We start from the raw sequence: 20,529 nt of genomic DNA, 5'->3' as shown, positions 1-20,529 counted from the left end.
AGTATATTTGGGTAATCCCTCAAGGTTTCGAGGATAATCGTAACAATAGATTTAAGAAAGCTTTGTTTCGAAATTCATTTTGAAGAGGGTTACCACATGTCTAAAAGTCAAGTATACTTTTATTAATGAAGTATTACAATAAACGAAAGTGGTTTAAGAAAGCTTTATTTCAAAAACATTTTTAAAGAGGGTTGCCCCTTGTTTAAAAATCAAATGAAATTTAAGCATTAAGTTAAAAGAAATATTGATGTAATACGACCAAGTTTAGGAAATATTTACATTTTGTGAAAAAGACTTTGAAGGTGGCTGTCACCTGTTTAAAGGCGAAATTCTTATGAAAGCTTTATTTCAAAAACATTTTTAAACAATTGAAATACATACTTACATACATATTAAAATATGGATATCAAACGGAAGCTGTTTAGGAAAAATATGTTTAAAGAGGGTTGCCACCTGTTCAAAAGCCAAGTTAAATTGAACGCGTTAAAAGAAATATTGTTGTCAAACGAACAAGTTTAAGAAAGCTTTATTTCGAAAATTTTTAAGATGAAATGAAATTCAATTAATGAAAGTATACAACATGGATGCCAAACGGAATATGCTTAAGAAAGTTTTATTTCAAAATATTGAATATTTTTTATTATATATTTTATTATTGAGTCTAATAAAATATTACAACATGGATGGTATACGAAAGATGTTTAAGACAACTTTATTTCGGAAGTATGTTGTTTTGAAAATCAAATTCAATTTATTCTATTTAAGCTAAAATAAAATAAAAAATATTGATATGAATTAAAAAAGTATATTCCTTTATTTTGAGCTTTTTGAAAAGAGTTGCCAGTAGGAAATATTATTTAAAAACTTATTTTTGTAAAGAACTGCTAAAAAAGGTGAGTTCCTCTTATTGAGAAGGCCATTTAAGTTGAAATAATTTTTATTCCAAAATTCCTATTTAATGTACACCAAAATCAATAAAAAGTGTTCAAATCAAATCTGTTATTTTGGGTGAAATAGTTTATTTCCTTTTTCTTACATTTCAAAGCATAAAGTGAATCCGAGTATCACGCGCACGAAGCAGCCAAATTTATTACGTTTTTTAATTTTTTGCGTAAATCTTTTGGCCAATTCCTTGAAAAATTAAAATTACCTGGAGAGTGTCTATATTTGCCTGACGAGCACTGTATATCCGCGGTAGATTCGGTTATTTCCTATATATTCTTTTTATTTTCGCTTTTGCAAATGCACTTTCTCCTACATTTTCGCAACAATATCGCAAATAGCAAGGCATAAGTTAGAAGAAACACAGAAGAGATGGAAGTTATAAACGAAAAAAAAACAGTAACCCAGCAAAGTCAACCTCATATTTGCTTAACCAAGTTATCCGTGGAAAGCATCTGCGCAATTGGATTGCCGTTGTCATTCAGCACTATGGCACTAGATGAGAATAAGACCGCCCTTTTCCCCGCGCTACACCCTTTAGCTCCTTGCTAACGCTTGCTATTGATCTGTTCCTTTCTGACGCTCTTGGTTTGCTTATTTGTTTATGTTGCGCATTGGATTTTGTTGCCACTGTTGCGCACAAATTGTGTAAGCTGCATATTTGCTTTTGGGTTTTTTTTTTGCTGCTCTTCTGGGCTCCTATAACAGTTACCATTGCGTCTGTGATGTAATCAATGTCAACTTCGATGTCCTGACAGTGACATAAACATAAACCCTAAGTAAGGATTACAAATTTGTGTCAACCGTTTTGTGTTTATTTTTAATGTTCTTCTTTGGCCTTTCTTTTCCTTTCTTTTCAACGAATGTTATTTTCCGTATTTTTCTTTGTGGGTTATTTATTTTTTATTGGCTTCGCAGTGTCAGTGTCTCTCTCATACGTAGTATTTGCCGCATTCCCTCCTCTATTTTTGCCACTTTATCGCTGTAATGCTATTACAATGGCTAAGACATTCTTCCGACACATCCGGTTTGTTGCTGCTATTCCTTGTCGCCAAAGCAGCTTCTACAGCACATTTTAACGCTTCCAATTCGGTTATGCAGTATTGTATTGTATTGTTATTGGTATGTAGTCTGCATGTTATGCTTCTCTTTCCTTAGTTTCCTTCTTTTCATTCAATAACAATTTTCATGTCTTTCTATGTGTTTTTGGTTCCTCTTTTGTTTGGCGTATTTTTGTTACAGTGATTTTTCGGCAAATTGCAAAGAAATTTTACACGTGAACAAATGAAAATTGTTTGTTAAGCCGTAATATTTAGAGGCTATAGGCAGAGGCTAAGCAGTCCTTTAGGGTACTTACATGTGTACATTTAGTCGATGTGTATGTATGTGCATGTATGTATTAGGGTAGTCCAAATAAAAGGAAGTCGGAATTTTAATGCTCTCACCCCCTAGGATTGTTCTACACCGAAAAAATATGCCCCTGTGCTGTTTTGACAATTTTTTTAGGTCCTCCTATTACCTTTTTTGGGACCTCAAAAATAGTTAATATTAAAAAATGTTTCCATAAACAATTGGGTCTAATTATGGGTATTCTTCTGAAGGGAAACATAGTTTCCCGATCGAAAAATATTGATTTTCAAGAATTCCTAACATTTCGACGATAAATGTTTTCTTCCATATAAAATACATGGAAAACTTAGAGTGCTTTAAGCGACCTCTAAATATTTTTTGATTTTAAAATAAAAAAGAGGGGTATATTTTTTCGGTAAAGAACAATCCAAAGGGGTGAGAGTATTAAAATTCCGACTTTACTTTTTTTGGTCCACCCTAATGTACATACATATGTATATGTATGTACGTAAAAGAAAATGTGTGGCGCAACAATGTATAACAAGCGTGTCTACTTCCTGATGGCTGTGACAATTCTTCGTGTTTTTGCTCAAAGCCATTTTCAAAGCGAGACTTGCTCCATTAGCAAATCGAATTTTCTTTTACCTATGAATATGTACAAATAAGAACAATTTCACACACACATACAAATTCAAAGGCATGTGGTATCAGGATATCACTGCCACCCAAAAATTCCAAAACAATAAAAGCGGATATACAGCTGCTCAGCTACTGTTCATTTATTCATTAGGTTATACTTATGTATGTATACACTTCGTTTGCTACATGTGTTTTTTTTTGTTATTGTAAATTGTTGAAAATTGCATTAAAATAAAATTTAATTGTGGATTACATTGGTTTCGGTTGCATTTGTTCGCACAGCAAAAAAAAAAAAACAAAAAAACAAACCTATGTACCTTGGGAATACATACATACGTCTATATATACATACATACATACTTTATAAACCCCAGCGTGCCATTGTTGTTTTTATTAGCGTAGTATGTATCTCTAATGTGTGTGTGCATAAATATGTGTTTTAAAATCACAACCAACAGCTATTTGCACAAATGAAAACATTAGCTATTAGCTATTTTTGTAATCGCCTTTTTCGAGAGAAAAAAAATATATACGGAAAACAGGATATGAAAACAATTGTGAATTTTCAATTAGAATTTTGCAGATTTTCGCGCAAATTAGCTATTTTTAGTTACACATTTTTGATTATTAAAAGCAAATAAAAAAATATATTTGAAAATTTGTGATTAATTTAAATTGATTTGGCTGAGATTAATTTTTTAATTGATTCTTCAAAGAATAATACATACCCAATTGTTTTTTTTTACCATTTTTTGATATTAACTCTTTTTTATGGACCCCATAAAAATGCAATAGGGGGCACATAAAAAATCGTCAATATTAAAAAAGTCCACAGAAAATCTTGATTTTCAAATGTTTCTATATCATTTCAACGAAAAATAGTTCTTTCCCCATCAAAAATAGATGGAAAATTTTGAGCGCTATGAGCGACATCTAAATATTTTTTGATTAAAAAAAAAAACGGAATATAGTTTTCGATATAAGTAGAACATTCCTAGGAGGTGAGAGCACTTAAATTCCGACTTTACTTTTCTCACATATATTTGCGGTGTAGAGATGCCGTTTTAAAGTCGGTTAAATGGAAGATCGGTTAATAGAGCCCTTCCGATTCGATATAATTTTTTTGGAAATTTTTTAGTACCGATTTGATCCGTGAATCGATTCAAAATATTCGAGAATCGACATTCGATTTTACCAATAACTCTCTATAAAATTATGGCTATCAGCCAATCCTAAACTTTATGCAAATTGTCATAAAAATGTTGCACTCCTTAATTACTCTATTTATAAAAAATTTATGTATGTATTCCCAGCCTTCTCGCGTGGGTACCAATCGGCCAATGCCCAGGAAGAGTCGCAACAAGCCTAGCAACGTCAGATCTGGGTTTCTTTAGTAGGTTGTGTGTTCTCTCAAGGTTGTGCACAGGCCAAAAGAGTTTGGATATACGGCTGCCTGTCACGGTGTGCCATCTTTGATCCGATTTCCGGAGATTGTGGAGAAATATGTCTTTATATAAGGTTCCAATTGGGGGTGAGATCCAGTCCTCGATCGACACCAATGTGGAACCCTTTCTGGCTAACTCGTCTGCAGCCTCGTTTCCGGGAATCTAAATCGAGTTGACTACTTACTGTATTTAGCAGCGTCTTACACTCCTTGATTAGTTTCGACCTTGTTGTAAAAGATGCCAAGGCTTTAATGGCCGCCTGGCTATCTGAGAAAATGGCTACACGCTCGCCGTGATGTAATCCACTACGTTCTACGAGACGGCAGCCTTTGGCTGTAACGAATAATTCTGCCTGGAAGACACTCGCAAAATCGGGCAGATGAATTGATCTTTTTACTTCAGAGTAAACACCTGCTCCAACTCCGCGTTCAATTTTGGAACTATCGGTGTACATTTGATGTGTCCAGGTAGAGATATGAAGTTCCCCGTCCCAGTCGGCTCTCGGCAGAAGAATGGTCCCGAAAGGCGTAACCTATAGCGCGAGTACACGTGAGAGCTCTCACTACATATGTACATACATACATATATATATATTTCTCAAGACGACAAATCGTAGAGACTTCGAGAAAATATTGAAATAGATGTGATTTTCAAGCACCACGACGTAGAGAAATAGCGCCTTAACTACTCCGATAAACAATACTCCCACATGGACCAGATATGGTCCCTAAGATTGCCAAGATTCTAATCGCGATGCACTGCTTAAAGAGATTGATAGGTTTGTTGATCATATGATTCACAAAATCAATGCCAAATGCGGAACATAGAGGAGCTCCAGTGTGGCCCTAGGTTAGATTAGGTTAGGCCCTAACATTAACTTTTTATACCAGCTACGCTTGAAATGTTCTAATAATACAAATACCGGCGACCTGCAGCCGTATAAACGGTTGGAGGTTTCCCCAAACTTTTTTCCCATCAAGTACAGTTACCAGCTCTGCATGGTTTTAAGTCATGCGGAGTCCCCTTATAAACTCTGGAATAGTTTATGGAGGATGCCTCAATCCAGACTGAGCATGATTTGCCATCAACTTATTACTTTAATAAGTTTTGTTATGTGACACTTGAGAAGTGCATTTGTATGCAAAAATATCTTGTATGAAATTATTGCACATGCAGCTGTGCACATATTTGTGCTGCGATTTTTGTGCGAGTTTATCGAGGATGTAGCATGTATTTAGGCGCTAGGCGTTAGATGTCGCCAAAACATTTATTTCATTGCCCCTTTGTAATATTTTTTCCATCGTGATATCGTGATCGTAAAGTCGTCCGTTTAAGCCATTAACTTCGGACCACCCATTTATGGCAAAACTCCGAGAGATCTGTGGCTTTTTTGCCATCCACGAAACGCCAACGTACTGCTACACTGCTTTTACCACGTATACATTACGTATACGAATGCATTTCTTCCATTAAAATCACCAGTTGTTTAGAGGTAACATGAATCCGGCAGGTATATCCCCAAACGAATACCTTACCTTACCTTAACGTAACTTCAAAGTGCTAACCAATTGACCTAAGTCTCTATTCGAAAACCTTTTTCTACATCACCTCCTGAAACTAACCAAAAGTATGCATTAATACCCATTCAAGCTAATCGCAAGATTTATGCACATGTCAGCTAGCATAATGTGTTGAAATATGGGCTACTCACACTTCAAAAGTCAACTCTTTTTTTCGTTGAACACCACAACGATTCGCAGCAATGAATTAGCTGCAGTAAGCGTTAATGTCGCCAACATGCAGGCAAGGAGTTGTGCTCTGCCTTTTGTAAGCATCAGAAGTTGAGCTTAACTGCAGCTTGCAGCCTGCAGCAAACATCAGCCACCAACCAACCACCTGCCGCGTTGCTAAGAATTCATTAAATATATCATAAAAGTTTTGTAAAACTTTTGAAAATTGGAGTGATTGCGGAGGCGTTGCTAGAGCAGTAGCGCTGCCAGCAAAAGCAGCAGCAGTCGTAGCAGAAGTTGCGCTTTGCAAGTTGCAAATAACAAACTTTTGTGGCGTTGATGTTGGCTTTTCTTTGACTCAAAACTTTCAGCTGAATAGCTGGCCGGCCGCCTGCGTTGCGCTTCAATCGCTTCACTACTGAAAAGTTGGTGCTGCTGCAGCGGATCGATCATAGTTCAATGAGCAAATTACTCGTTGATTTGTTGGACTTCATTGGATTTGAATTTGGAAGCCGCTGCTGTTGGTATCGCTGCTGCTGTTGTTGTTGTTACTGTTGTTGCTTGGCATTTTCAAATATATGTATTGCTACTGCTGCGGCTGCTGTTTCTATTGTTGTAGTTGCTGTCGCCGCTGTCATCGTCATCAGAGGCCGTTGGCTGATTAATGAGCTAAGACCGCTGACGTTCCTAGCCGTCAGCAAGCAAAGCAAAACTGTACCAAAAGCAAAAAGTTTTTTCATAGCTTTCAAGCCAAGAATTAAGCTTGTTATCAAAGCGAATTTCCGTAGCAAGTAGCAGAAGAAGAATGCGCTTGGCTAGCAAGTAGTTAAAAGGCGCAGAGAGTGTGCACGCGGTATTTAAAGTTCCGTTCGAAAGTTTTGCTTGGCGAATACTTTAAATATCACATAGCGGCATAGTGGCAGAGCGTCGCTGCTCACTTGTTTCCACTTTTCCGTTTAATATCTCCGACTGCTTTGCAAAAATTTTCCTTAATTTCTTACCATTTTATATCTCCGCGCATGCATTCTTTCGATGCAAATGACAGGACGCGGAAGGAGCAAAAATTAAAACTTTCGCCTTAGTGCACGGGAACTTTTGGCGAATTTGTAAAGATACTTTGCTTAAGAAAAATTGGCTGAAAATATATATTTCCTATTTTCTACTTTCTACTTTGCTGTTTCTAATGCCTTTATGGAACAAAAAAATTTCGTTTGCAATAGGAAAAGTGCTTTGTGTAGAAGTTTTGACTTAGTTTTTGACAGGCGCGTAATTAACATGAATTTCTGCGATTCCTTGCGCATGTTCGAGCAATGAACTGTGACAGCGAATGAATGCTTATTGATGACATGAATTAAATTAGCGGAAAGTTATAAAAATATGGGTATAATGATTTAAACATGACAGTTTAGAATGAATTGAAAGTTGAATATTTATGCAGTAATGAACAAATTTTGAGCAGTGCAATGACGAGTACTGTAATTATTCACAACGTCGAAATATCCTAAAGTCGTAAAAATTTTCAACTTAATATAAAGGTCGCAGAGCAACTCAACTTCTCTGAAAGTATGACGAGCGAATCATGTTGGCAGGAAGACCATTACAGAATCCGACAAAGCAATGTCGAGCACTAAATATATAAAAAGTATATTCTTATTAGAGTGTTCGTTCATTTGCTTTTTTCCGAAAACGGTTTTCGAGTTATTCGAAAAATTGTGATAAGAAATGAAAAAAACCGGTTACCGATTTTGAAATTAAAATAAAACCGGGTTTATTTTACATAGCTTTACTGTAAGTTTTTTTTAGATCAAAAATAAAACAATTAATATCAGTCAAAAATACACGGTTTGTCTCATTGTAACTTTTTTAAATACTTTATTGCAATTTACCGACTTTTTTCGGATTGAAGTAGTGTCTTGCCGCTGTAGCCGAGTGCTTAGAGGTGCCTACGGCCACATGGGTCTGGTCCCCGAAACATCATAAAAAAGCTTCTTCGCAGGTGGACTAAAAGTGTAGATCTCTCCATTTGTGTCACAACATTAAAAAGCAAAACTCGAATTGGAGGACAATCTTGGCCAAATACGTAGAAAACATTTAAGCACCAAACATTAATTTATTGGTATCAAATATGATATACCAGATATTCATCCCTATAGAACCTAGGATATAATTTTGAAAATATTTAGCGGTTTCCCTTAAACTGGAAAAATCCTTGAAAACTTGGAAAAACTCAAAACTTTTATTGAGAGATCAAGATTTGAATGAAGTAAAAAAACAACGATTTGTTCGAAAAAACGGTTTATTTGATAATCAAATTAGAATTTAGATTTCAAAAAACACGCCTATAGATATCACAAAAAAAAAGGTGGAAATTTCTGTCTAGCACATATCACGCTGATGTAGACATAGGCAGGCTACTGAGGGGTAAAAACCCGATGATGGTAGCTGACTTCAATGCGAACAACGACATTTGGTATTAAGACCTGTCAAATGATCGTAGAATATCCCCTATTGATCGAGCAGATAGACAATTCGAAACAGCCAGCCTAGCCTGTCGACTTAGCTTTCGCGAATTACTGCCCTTATAAGTAAATGACGCCGTGGTGAAGTGTTTAGAGTTGCGCACTAGCACTCGATATGTCCAGGGTTCGATATTTTTGCCATAAAAAAAAGCTTCTCATTACAAAACATTTGCCGTTCGAAGGTGGCGTAATAGACTGTAGGTCCTTTCCCTTTGTGTGACAATGACAAATCGCTGCTGAGTCAAGCACTAGCAAATGTGTGAACCAAATATTTACAAATAATTATTTACTTAGGGACCTGGCGTCGTCTATATTGCACCTTCATCATTCCTTATACTCCAACAGAAGTCAAAGTTGACAAAGGAAGCTGCTTTGCTAGCCATGTCCTTGCCGTGGGACTCAATTGAAGATTCGCAGACTTGACCTAAGGATCTGTTACTTCATCTCTGGTTTAAGTTTAAATCAAGCGTTAGTTCCTTTTCGAGTCACGCAAAGACCCACAGAAGCCTCTGAAAATTGCCAAAAACTAGGCAGCTTTTTATTTTCAATGGCGGAGATTTTCATGCTGTCATCGAAATTGGAGGAATATACGGCCCTAAGGTACTTTGGAAAGAGGCTTACAGACTAGCAAGATAAGCACCAGCTGTCCGACCTATAGGACCAGAACCCTTCCTCGCTGTGGGACTCTATTCCTTCAGGGAAGAGTTAAGAGCAGACTACAGTCAGACTACAAATCTGAACTAAGGCAGGCAAAGAACTTCTAGGAATTTACAACCCCAAGACATTTAGGGAACTATTCAGCCTCCAAACGACAAACCTAAGGTTGTGTATATGACTCCTGTCGTTACTGCGAAATGGCTGCAGATACACCAATACTTCTCATTTTAGATTGCGATAAGGGCACTAGGACTGTGCGAGGTTTTGGGATAAGTTCTGAGCGCACAATTTACCCAACTTTGCAATGCAGTAATACATATGGGTGGTGTTGCTCTTAACGCCATAAATACGCAGATAAGTCGTGGCCTCGGTAATGTCGTTCCTCTTTCCTATAATGAACCTAACGGATGGAATTTTATGCGTACAGAAGGGAAGAGTATTTTGAAATCAGATATCGATGTCCAGAACAGTCAAGCAAGGATGCACCGGACGTTGTTATCCACTAAAAAAATAGTTTGAGTTTAGAATCCCGAAGTACCCTTAATTACCAGAGAGTGTTTCCTGGATCTTTTACCAATGATATTGATGACCTATGCGCTTGAAAGTAAACGGCTATTTATTCAACTAAGCTCTCTTTTATGGGTCCAACTATCTTCTCTAGAAAGTGCATGACGATCATTTGGCCAACTGAATGTAGGAAAACAAACTAGTGTTGGAAGCTAATATCAGTAAAAAATCAATTTCGGCGGTGAAATTTGAAAATGTTTGGAGTTTTGGGCAAGGCCACAGTATAGTTCTGAAATTTGCTCGCAGACTGCACTTGTGGCGAGGTTGGCCGCTTTTTTTTTGGTTCTAATCCATATGGCACCAGTTTGTTTGGCAGAGAGTGATAAGCTGCCCGGGACACGCTCCTAACAGCCGCAAGGTGCCTAATGATGGCACGTCAATACTAGGGAGGAAAGTAGGGGAACATAAAATACATATCTTAGTGGTGATGATACGATTTATTACTGGATCCAAGTTTGACGGTGGGAATACTGAGAGAAGCGAAATTTGCCAATGGCTTAATACTCAGCTGATTAATATAAACTATCACCGGGCAGGACGGCGCCGCTACCGTAGTTTACTCGACACCCAATGCAGGCGAAGACTTTCAGCAGGCTTGCGTTCACACGCTTAACAGAACCTACTTAAGCCTTTATAGCATTGAAAAGCTCCCAACTCCGGCTGTTAATAGTGAACATTTCGGGCCACTGTCTAATGGGAACACTCTCCAGTAGAAGGGGCTTTCCGGCGAGTGGTTACACTGTCACAGCTGAAGGGATGATAAAGACATCGAGAGCATCGAGCACTTCCTTTCTCCAATGCCGAAGTTTGGCTAGACTAGGCGGTAGTGTATCCGTTAGCACTTTTTCGACTGTCTGTCGGACCTAATTTCGTCAAAAATCTGCGAACTATTAGACAAACAAACTGATTCTTTTTCTAGTCATTGTGAACTTTGAGACAATTAAGCGGCATCACAACTGCCCCTTAGGTTTAGGTGTGACTCCGTTCGGGATCTCAGTGAGGACAGTTACCACAAACTTACGTAATCATGGCAAAGAGCTATAAAAGCTTAACCTGTAACTGCGGATAAGGGGTCTCACAGACCTCCTTCGAGCTCATGTCGAAGAAGACTGAAAATGCGGTGTGTGGTAATTTTGATAACATTTTTTGGTTCCCTACAATAAAAATTAATAATTTCAACATTAAATGTTTTCATTTAACACCTTAATGTGCAGGATAGTGCTACGAAAAAATATCCATAACTAAAGGCTAAGCTTCTACTTGTACAGACTTCTCACTGCCCTTCTCTTTATTTGTCCCCTGGCACCAATTATACTAACAGCCCGTTTTCTTGGCCAACCCTTGATTGAAATTGTGAGCTTCACTAAAACAATGGAAATATTATCTTATTTAGGCAAAACCCTTTTAGATAATTAGTTAATCAATAACCGACGGGGTAGACTGATTTTGAAGGCTTAGAAGTATTTGGTGCCCGATGCCAGTGGCAGATATTTTGGGTTAATTGTAAAGGCAGCCAAAATATTTCAACCAGAAGAAAGGACACGAACTCCATGATGGTCTCCTTAAAGGGTTTACGTTTTTTTTCTGCAAATTTTTTTCACATGATTATTTTCATATTCAGACATTCTAAGACGCTGCTGCTGTCTAATAAAATCAACTCCCGCTATCAATTACTTCAGTATTTTGCATAATACCCTCGCAGCAATGTCTACCCCAAATAAATTCATAATCACATTTGAATAAATTCAAATTTTAATTAAATCAAAAGCTGACTAATGTGAAACGCTTTTCATATTCCCAACATTTCCTGCAGCTATCTGCATCGTTATTTGCATACACCTTGCTAGTAGAGATAATCGATTACCCAGCCCTAAATGCGTTATTAACATACAAAATGCCTATTTAACCGCCTTCACCCTCGCGCACCGCCCTCTTAACTTCGCAACGAATTAAAATCAACTTCATGCCACAGACACAAAATCTTCAATCTCTCTTTGCTAGACATGCCATCGCTGATGAGACAACGCTGATTTGATTGATGATGGATCGATCGATGGCAGTCAGCAATGACAGAAGATACGAGAAAACTGAAGGAGACAAAGCCGGCAGGAGCACACCAGCCACAACAGCCAAACAGAAAAAACAATGCGCGCAAGCAAATGACTTACAGTACAACGACAATAAAAACAATAACAGCAATAGGAATGTGTATATGCACAAAAACAACACTAACAATAAAAAGCATAATAACAGCCATAATCAGTTGAAGCTGCAAGGAAAAAAAGAAAAGAATTAAAATTGAAATTCAAAAATTTCCAGCTGCATTTGCGGACAGCCAGACAGACAGACAGACAGGCAGGCAGGTACACACACCGAAAAAAAAGGTGACGCCGCTGGGTAAATGCAGCAACGCAACAGCAAAAACTGCTAACCAAAAACCAATAATATCAGCCACCAAGAAGTCGAAGATGAAGAAGAAGCAGGAGCAGAAAAAACAGCAACGAGTATATGAACATAACGAAGTTACTGCAACAACAAAAGTCGAAAAAAAAACCGATGGCAGCAAATGATAATAATGAGCACTGATGAATGCTGCTGATTGCTTGGTTAGGTTCGGTTGAGCTCTGAGTTTCGTTTGGTTTGGTTTGGTTTTTCCGATCGATTTGGCTTACCGTCGCGGCTAAGGGAATTACCTCGGTTGGCTGTCGATTCGACCACAGCAATTTGGGCCAGGTCCCACCGCAGAGACACACACTCAGAGACAAAGACAAAGGCAAAAGCGAGAATGCACCTTGCAGCTAACGCATTCAAATGCTAATCACAAATACAGGCTACACCGCTGCTTGACTCTGCCATTGTACCGCTCCGCGCCGATTCCCTCCTCCAGCGCTTGCTGCCTGCTGTGTAGAACTGTACTCGTATAAAGTGTCGACGTGCCTGTGTAGTGGTGCAAAAGGATGCAGGTGAAACTGATTTTAATGTGTTTTTATAGCGACTTTTGTTTTTGGAAATTACTCTGTGGTGGCCAGGTATGCACACATTCATACAATTGAGTAGAGAAGGCATGAGCGAAATGTACGATACTTGTACTGAGGTCTCTAATTTGGCAGCTCAGGTAGTCGAGTGGAATTTTATATGTTCACTTGCTCACTCGTAGAATCGGGAAAAACAGTAAGACAGTCGTAGTTACTCACCAAAATACGGTATATGAGATAAGTTTTTCATTTAAATGCTAATTATTGTATTCCTAAATTTAATTATGTGGTTGAGACAGGCTAAAGTGAGTTTTAAAAAATTCAGAAATATTTTTTGGCGCAAAATATTTTGAGAGAAAAGATTATTGATTGGTTTGGGGTTTTTTTTGGCACAAATTAAAATACATTTTTATATAACTGCAAATTAAAGGTTCTGTCTCATACATAAGCACATTGCCATTTCATTAAGAATCAAAGCTTTCTCGACATCAAAGTCTCCATAAAAATAGCACTCACACATTTGAATCATCTACTACTCACAAATAAAGGATAATTGTAAGCCGAAATTGACGCATTCTATGCAGATCAATACTTGAAAGGCGCTGAGAAAGGAAAAAAAGAGAAAATTACAGAGAAATTTTAACCTTGGAAGGCTACGTTTATTTTGCATTTTTTGATTGCTTGTGTGAATGCGTCTAGAAAAAATTAAATACAAATTTTCATACACCTACTACAAAAAGTTGTCGTACAGAGAGGTTTTTATAAACATTTATGATGCGAGTGTTCACACCTGTCTGGTTATCTGGTTATATATTTTTTTATTCAGTTTACAAACAATACAAATAATTTTTAACCAGATAACCTGATAACCAGGCTACTGTGAACATCCATAATGTTTTCCATTTTTTTTCGTAAATTTTTCATTTTATTTATTTTTTTTTATTATGGTTCATTCTACAATATAAATCCGCAAAAATCTTAAATTTTTTTTTGCCAGAGATTTTGAATATTATTTTGTATATGCAGTTTTGTAGTCCATTCAATCTTAGTATAATAAAGTTTTTAATATTTTTTTTTTGCAATTTGTGTACGAGTATTTTCTTCATATTTTTATCTACTTCAATATTGCCCTTTATTATTTTAAAATTTAAAGGGGCTACAAAACTGCATACCAAAAATTTGTCTAAAAATGCTAACAAAATGTTCGAAATTTTTATAAAAATTTGAAAAAGTTTTCAAAATTTTAGACAAAGTTTAAAGCTTATCTACATACATGGTTTACATTATTGAATTAATTATATATATTTTTTATAAATTAACCAAACAAATTTTGTATGAAGACTTTTTCTAGTAATTGTATCTGAACTTTGTTAGATATAATACATGTGTCTAGTTTTTCATAACAAATATAAATATAAAATTTTATGTCGCAAATTTTGAGCCATAAATTCGACGAAAAAAGTCTTCAAAGGTAAAGATAGTAAAATATCTTCTTCTTCTTATTTGGCTCTGTAACCGCCTAAGCGATTTTGGTCGAGTGCAACAAAGCACGTCAGTCGTTTCTCTTCTGTGCCAACTGACGCCAATTGGAAATGCCAAGTGAAGCCAAGTCCTTCTCCACCTGATCTTTCCATCGCAGTGGGGGCCTCCCTCTTCCTCTGCTACCACCAGCGGGTTCCGAGTTGAATACTTTCAGAGCTGGAGCGTCGGTGTCCATTCGAACGACATGGTCAAGCCAGTGGGGCCGCTGTATTTTAATTCGCTGCACTATGTCCAAGTCGTTGTAAAGCTCATACAGCTCATCGTTCCATCGTCTGCGGATATTGTCATATTCCATGCTTCTGCGCCATATACCAGCACGGGCATGATGAGTGACTTATAGAGTGTGGTTTTCGTACATCGAGAGAGGACTTTACTCCTGAATTGCCTACTCAGTCCAAAGTAGCACTTGTTAACAAGAATGATTTTGCGTTGGATTTCCATGTTTACATTATTATCGGTGTTAATGCTGGCTCCCAAGTAAACGAAATTCTCTACTTTCTCGAAATTATAACTGTCAACAGTGACGTGGCTGCCAAGGCGCGAATGTGCTGAATGTTTGTTTGATGACAGGAGATACTTCGTCTTGTCTTCGTTTACCACCAGACCCATTCGCTTTGTTTCCTTATCCAACTTGGAAAAGGCAGAACAGACTTCGCGGTTTTTGTTACCAATGATGTCGATGTCATCGGCATAAGCCAGCAATTGCACACTCTTGTAGTAGATTGTTGTTGAGCGGTTCAGTTCTGCAGCTCTTCCAGCTCTTCTCCAACATCAAATTAAAGAAGTCACATGAGAGGGAGTCACCCTGTCTGGAACCCTGTTTTGTGGCCAACGGCTCGGAGGAGTCTTTCCCAATTCTGACAGAGCTTGTGGTATTGCTCAACGTCATTTTAGACAGCCGTATGAATTTGGAGGGGATCCCAAATTCAGACATAGCGGCGTATAGGCAACTCCTTTTAGTGCTGTCAAAAGCGCCTTTAAAGTCGATAAATAGGTGGTGAGTGTCGATCCTTTTCTGGCGGGTCTTTTCCAAGATTTGGCGTATTGTGAATACCTGGTCTATAGTGGATTTGCCACGTCTAAAGCCACACTGATAAGGTCCAATCAGTTCGTTGACGGTAGGCTTCAGTCTTTCGCAAAATACACTCGATAAGACCTTATAACCTATGCTTAGAAGGCTGATCCCACGGTAGTTGGCGCCAATGGCGAGGTGCCCTTTCTTGTGTATGGGGCAGAGCACACTTAAATTTCAGGTGTCGGGCATGCAATCATCTTACCATGTTCTGCATAAGAGTTGATGCATGCACCTTTTCAACTCCTCGCCTCCGTATTTGAAGAGCTCAGCTGGCAGCAGTGTTGCCGTTTTAGCCCTTTGGTGGCTAGATTTAGCTACCACATACTTTTTTTGGCCACATAAATTTAAAATTGCCCCTAGCCCTTTTTTTAGCCCTTTTTAGAATTCATTCATCCTTGGCATGAAAAAGTTGTATATGCTTAATTTGTTTTTTTTGCATTTATGTAAGAGATGAATTTTTAAACTAAGAAAGACAGATATATATACATATATGTATTGTATGTTCCTTACGCTTTTATAAATACTTACTGTAAAAGTATTGGGGCTTTTAACTTATCTGTTAACGATTTAACTATAGTTTAAGAAAGATAAGTTTACGGCCCTTAATATGCTAAATTTGTTAAATGACCCATCAAGTCGATTGACCGTGTATGTTCTTGTGGTGTGATTGTACCAGCATGCTGATGTCGTTAGTGGTGAAATTAGCTCAATTTTCTAAGTAAAAAGTATTTTGGCGGAAATTTCTTGAACTATATGAGTCAAAGCCGTGTTTGTGGAAGATTAAGTTCACGATATTGCGGTTGTGAATTACAAAAACAAACAATGTTTAACAAAATGCTAGAAAAATTATGAAATTTCGGCTTTAATCATTTCGATCTTTCCTCGACCTCATTTGTAAAGAAATAAATATTGTACCAGCATGCTGGTAAGTTATATGCTTCGAGCCTGATGGTACAATCACTTGATGGAACCAGCAAGCTGGTGTCGTATATTTCCCCTTTTATACAAAAAGGTTTTTGGTTGGATAAAATTTTCCAAAGTTCATTGTTTTTATATACCATTACTTATATGTATATGTAAGTAAAAAAATTTAGCTACCATTTTTAGCCGCAACGACTTTTTTTAGCTCTTTTTTAGCCCTTTTTTTAAAGGAATTTGGCTACCACTAAAAATTATGCGCGGCAACACTGGCTGGCAGGCTGTCAGCTCCAGCAGATTTGTTTTGTTTTTCAGACGCGTTATTGCTATTCGTACCTCGTCATTGTCAAGCGCGTGGTACATCAACTCCGTCATCATTGACTGCGGGCTCGGGTTCTTCTTCTCCACAACTTTCCGTGCTGTTACCATACAGTAGGGTGGCAAAGTGTTCCCTCCATAATTTAAATACGTTCTGAACAACGGTAACTAGGTCACCATTGTTGTTCTTACAGGAGTACGCCCTGGTCTTGAAACCTTCCGTAAGCCGCCTAACTCGTTGGTAAAATTTTCGGGCATTCTTCCTGTCGGCCAGCATTTCAAGCTCTTCGCACTCACGTATTTCGGCGCCTCTCTTCTTATTGCGGCAAATACGTCTCGCTTCCTTCTTCAGTTCCCTATAGCGGTCCCACATAGTAAAATATAAAAATAGTAAAAACTCCAAAACGACATCAAAAACACACTTAGGGCTGGGTTACAGAGTGGTTACGAAAAATCTAGGATACCAAAACCATGTGCTTCTGGGTACGATGGTCCGAGGAAGAGAAGCTTAGCCCTAGTAAGGTATTCGCTGTGTCATATTATGTGCTCAGCTGTTTACTTTTCCTCGTAACACAACCCGCATTGGCCAGAGTAAGCAACTGCCAGGTGTTTCAGTGACTATTATCGCACATCCGTTTCGCCAGTGAGTCTTTTGAATAGTTTCATCTCAGATATTTGACTTTGAGAAATGTTTCCAGAAATTAGTTCCCTTGCTAGAGCATCCTGTAGTAGATTATTCGGAGGACAGTGTAGTCACGTCGAAGCAATTTCAACTAAGTAGGCAGATAACTTGTTCAACTTCGAATTTCGGAAGATCTTCCAATAGACTTTGGGCGCCTGGACTACAGAGTCCCACCATCTGGAATGAGGAGACCTTTCCAAACAAAGATCCCCTCAAGGTGTGAAAGGAGGATGATTCAGTCCTGATCTCGTGCTCTGATTTAACAGCCATTTATAGTGTAGATTCTACAATGAGAACTCCAAGCGAGATCTAAAGGTAGGAAGTGGGGTATTCTCGCAAGACCTCTTACTTAGCCCCAGTTTTCGTCTGCCAGGAGTCTGCTGCAGCTAACAGCAATCACCGAAGCTGAACAATTCTCCTATTGATTTGCATACAGGAGCTATCTTTTCTGATATCCAGGCAGCTACTAAAGCACTCATTGTGACAAATCTACATAAGATACATCCTCCACGATGCATTTGAATGTCTGGCTGAACTGGATTCAGCCAGTATTTATGACTTTGTGCGTCTCATCAGAGCTACGGATTGGTTTTAGGACTAAGACAGGAGGACTCTCTAATATGGCAGCACAATAAGCTCATTATGGCCTAATTGTACATTTTACGCTGCTGTATGAGGACATCCAAGATAACCTAACATAACCTAAAGGCCTAGTGTAAACTTTTTTTTCGTAGATTTGTTGTCGCTTTGGATATGACTTGGGTATGTGAGTTTTTCCCGCAAGCCAGCAGTTAGGATTATACAGATTGTTCTCATTGATATTCGCGATTCATGAATTCATGGATTTTGCTTGACGATAATACACCTTTTTAACTATTATAACTATGGTGAGCCAAACTCGAAAACTGTTATCTATCATCCCCGGATTCTTCTGGCAACACTGACTCAATGAAGATAATGTGAACCGAATGACTTTCAATTAGTACTTACTATTTGCTACATATATGGCATTTGAAATGTATGGCAAATTATATAACATGAATTGGTGGCGCCTCTAGCGGAGAATTCTAATTAACCTTGAATTAACGTTTGCCACGCCCACAGCCCAGAACTATGATTAATTTAGCGCAAATCGAATTGAATTGATGCTGAGCAAATACACACGAATAAATCTTTAGATTCCAAGCGCTAATGTGAAACATACAGTGCACCTTTGATGCGCTTTAATAGCAGGAGGTTTAGTAAACAAATAGCAAGTGGATATAAGCACTTACACTCCCATACGTACATAAGTATGTATGCGTGCCCATATATCAAGCAGAGCAAATGTTTGTTTATCAAGTGGAGAAGGCTTTCAGCAAATAGGCGCACACATACACACACACACTCACGCAACCACTTTGCGTTCACATTCGCGCGCAATGCGGCGACGCGGATGCGGGCGTTACCCATTAAGTTGTGGTGAGTGCTTGAGTGTTGAGCGCGGCCGGCGCCATAGTGGTCGGCGGTGGTATGCGGGTAAAACAAAACGCTTACCGTACACAGGTTGCCTGCCACTGGTCAGTGGCTGCATAAATAAACCGCAACACTAACAGCAACACAGAACAGCGACAAAAACAACAACAACAAAATAAATGCAGTACAACAAAGTTATATAACACTAACAAACAATTTAGTGATTTTGAATTGGCCTGGAAAGTGCATTGCGTTGTTATTTTAAATATTATACACGCGGTGGCAGCAGCAGCAGCAGTGGCAACGATGATCCATCAAGAGGCCATGGCAGCGGTGGTAGTAGGTAAAGCTCAAAACGCCGCGCTGTGCTGTGCTGTCCGACAGTGGCACGACATGGAAATGCAATTTATGTAATTTATACCATTCAGCAGCAAGATGGATATCCCATTCGATTGAATTCAATTTCTGTGTCGATCCAAAGCGATATATTTCCAGGCGTTGCGATAAGCAAAGGCATGGCGCGGTGCGGTACGACGGTGCGCGGCATGCTTAAGCAATGCGATTGCAACTGATTCGATTAGTTGAAAGCGCGCGCAGCGCAGGCAGCGCGCATAGTGAGCGCTGTCAGTGTTGCTACATTTGCTATGGCTACTCAATGTGGATTTATGCGCCATTCGACAAGATGCCGTCGCCGATAAGGTGTACACACGCATTAAGCGGCGATGTTAAGGCGCGATTAGCTGCGCGCTATACACTCAACACAAACAGTAGATAGATAGATAGCGTGAAGCACACAAGCACGCACATAGTTGCGGCAAGGTCATAAAGCCACAAATAAACGTCCGCACAGTGGCAGGTATATCAAGCGTACAGCAAGTAGCAGTTGCATATGCAATTTATTTTATTATGCTGAGTGAGATTTTTTCGACAGGCCTCTACATGTTTTTTTTCATTGTTTTTTTTTTTTCAACAAAGATTTGCGATCAATATCTGGCAACGGTGCTGCCATATGCGCGTTGCAAAATTAAAGCGGCGCGCTCTGCCTCGCGTAAAAGTCCGAAGCAAAAATCAAACCAGAAATCGCGACGCAAATCAGCATCCTGCCAGCTGTTGCTACAATGCTTTCCCACACTGCTGCCAGAAGTTGCGCGCTGTATTTTGCTACTATCTGTGCCGTGATATCTTCGCGCGCCGAACAGTCAATATCCTTTTTCTGCGAATGTTGCGATTTTTGTGCGCTGTGTTGCCCTTGCAGGATGTTACTTTTCGTTTCGCACTTTGCAATTGTATGCGCTGTGCTCCCCTCAAACTTTCACAGCCACCATTTTTCGTTGTGCGATGTGAAAAAATCCTTTGGCGCTGTGGCGTCGCACACAGAACAGACGGTTCGCATCGGAAGCAATTAATCATGGAATAATGTGTGTCCGCAATGGTCAATTTGGCCCTGGTATCCTTCTGTTGGACGCAGCCTTGCCAGTGTTGAAGTTGGTCATTTATATTGCCATTTTTGTGTATAGTAAGGTGGTCCGAAATAGAACGAAATGTGACATATTTCATAGGAATTAGTTTTAAAAAATTATCAGTGCGGTTACAGAAGACGTTCCTTCTTCGTTTTTTTGACGTACGACTTTGCCTAGCTCTGTATATAATCGATCCGTGGGAAAAGTCAATGGAACTAGCTCTATGGAAACCAAAACGGGGTAAATAGATTGCAG

The 20,529-nt window shown here is 38.6% G+C and overlaps 1 protein-coding gene across 1 annotated transcript in view; it reads left to right on the top strand.

Moving 5' to 3' along the window:
* The window catches only part of LOC118740112, a 72,014-nt gene extending 52,021 nt beyond the window's left edge, over window positions 1-19,993 (top strand). The window contains exon 5 of the mRNA XM_036471606.1: window positions 19,790-19,993. Coding sequence (XP_036327499.1) covers window positions 19,790-19,993 — 204 coding nt within the window. The remainder of the gene's footprint in view (window positions 1-19,789) is intronic.
* Window positions 19,994-20,529: the final 536 nt, after the last annotated feature.

Source organism: Rhagoletis pomonella, unplaced genomic scaffold (genome assembly GCF_013731165.1).
Source record: "Rhagoletis pomonella isolate Grant_MI unplaced genomic scaffold, Rhpom_1.0 Rhpom_scaffold_00005, whole genome shotgun sequence".
Taxonomy (NCBI): Eukaryota; Metazoa; Arthropoda; class Insecta; order Diptera; family Tephritidae; genus Rhagoletis; species Rhagoletis pomonella.
The sequence above is the reverse complement of the archived record's forward strand: the minus strand, read 5'-3'. Positions and strand labels throughout refer to the sequence as shown.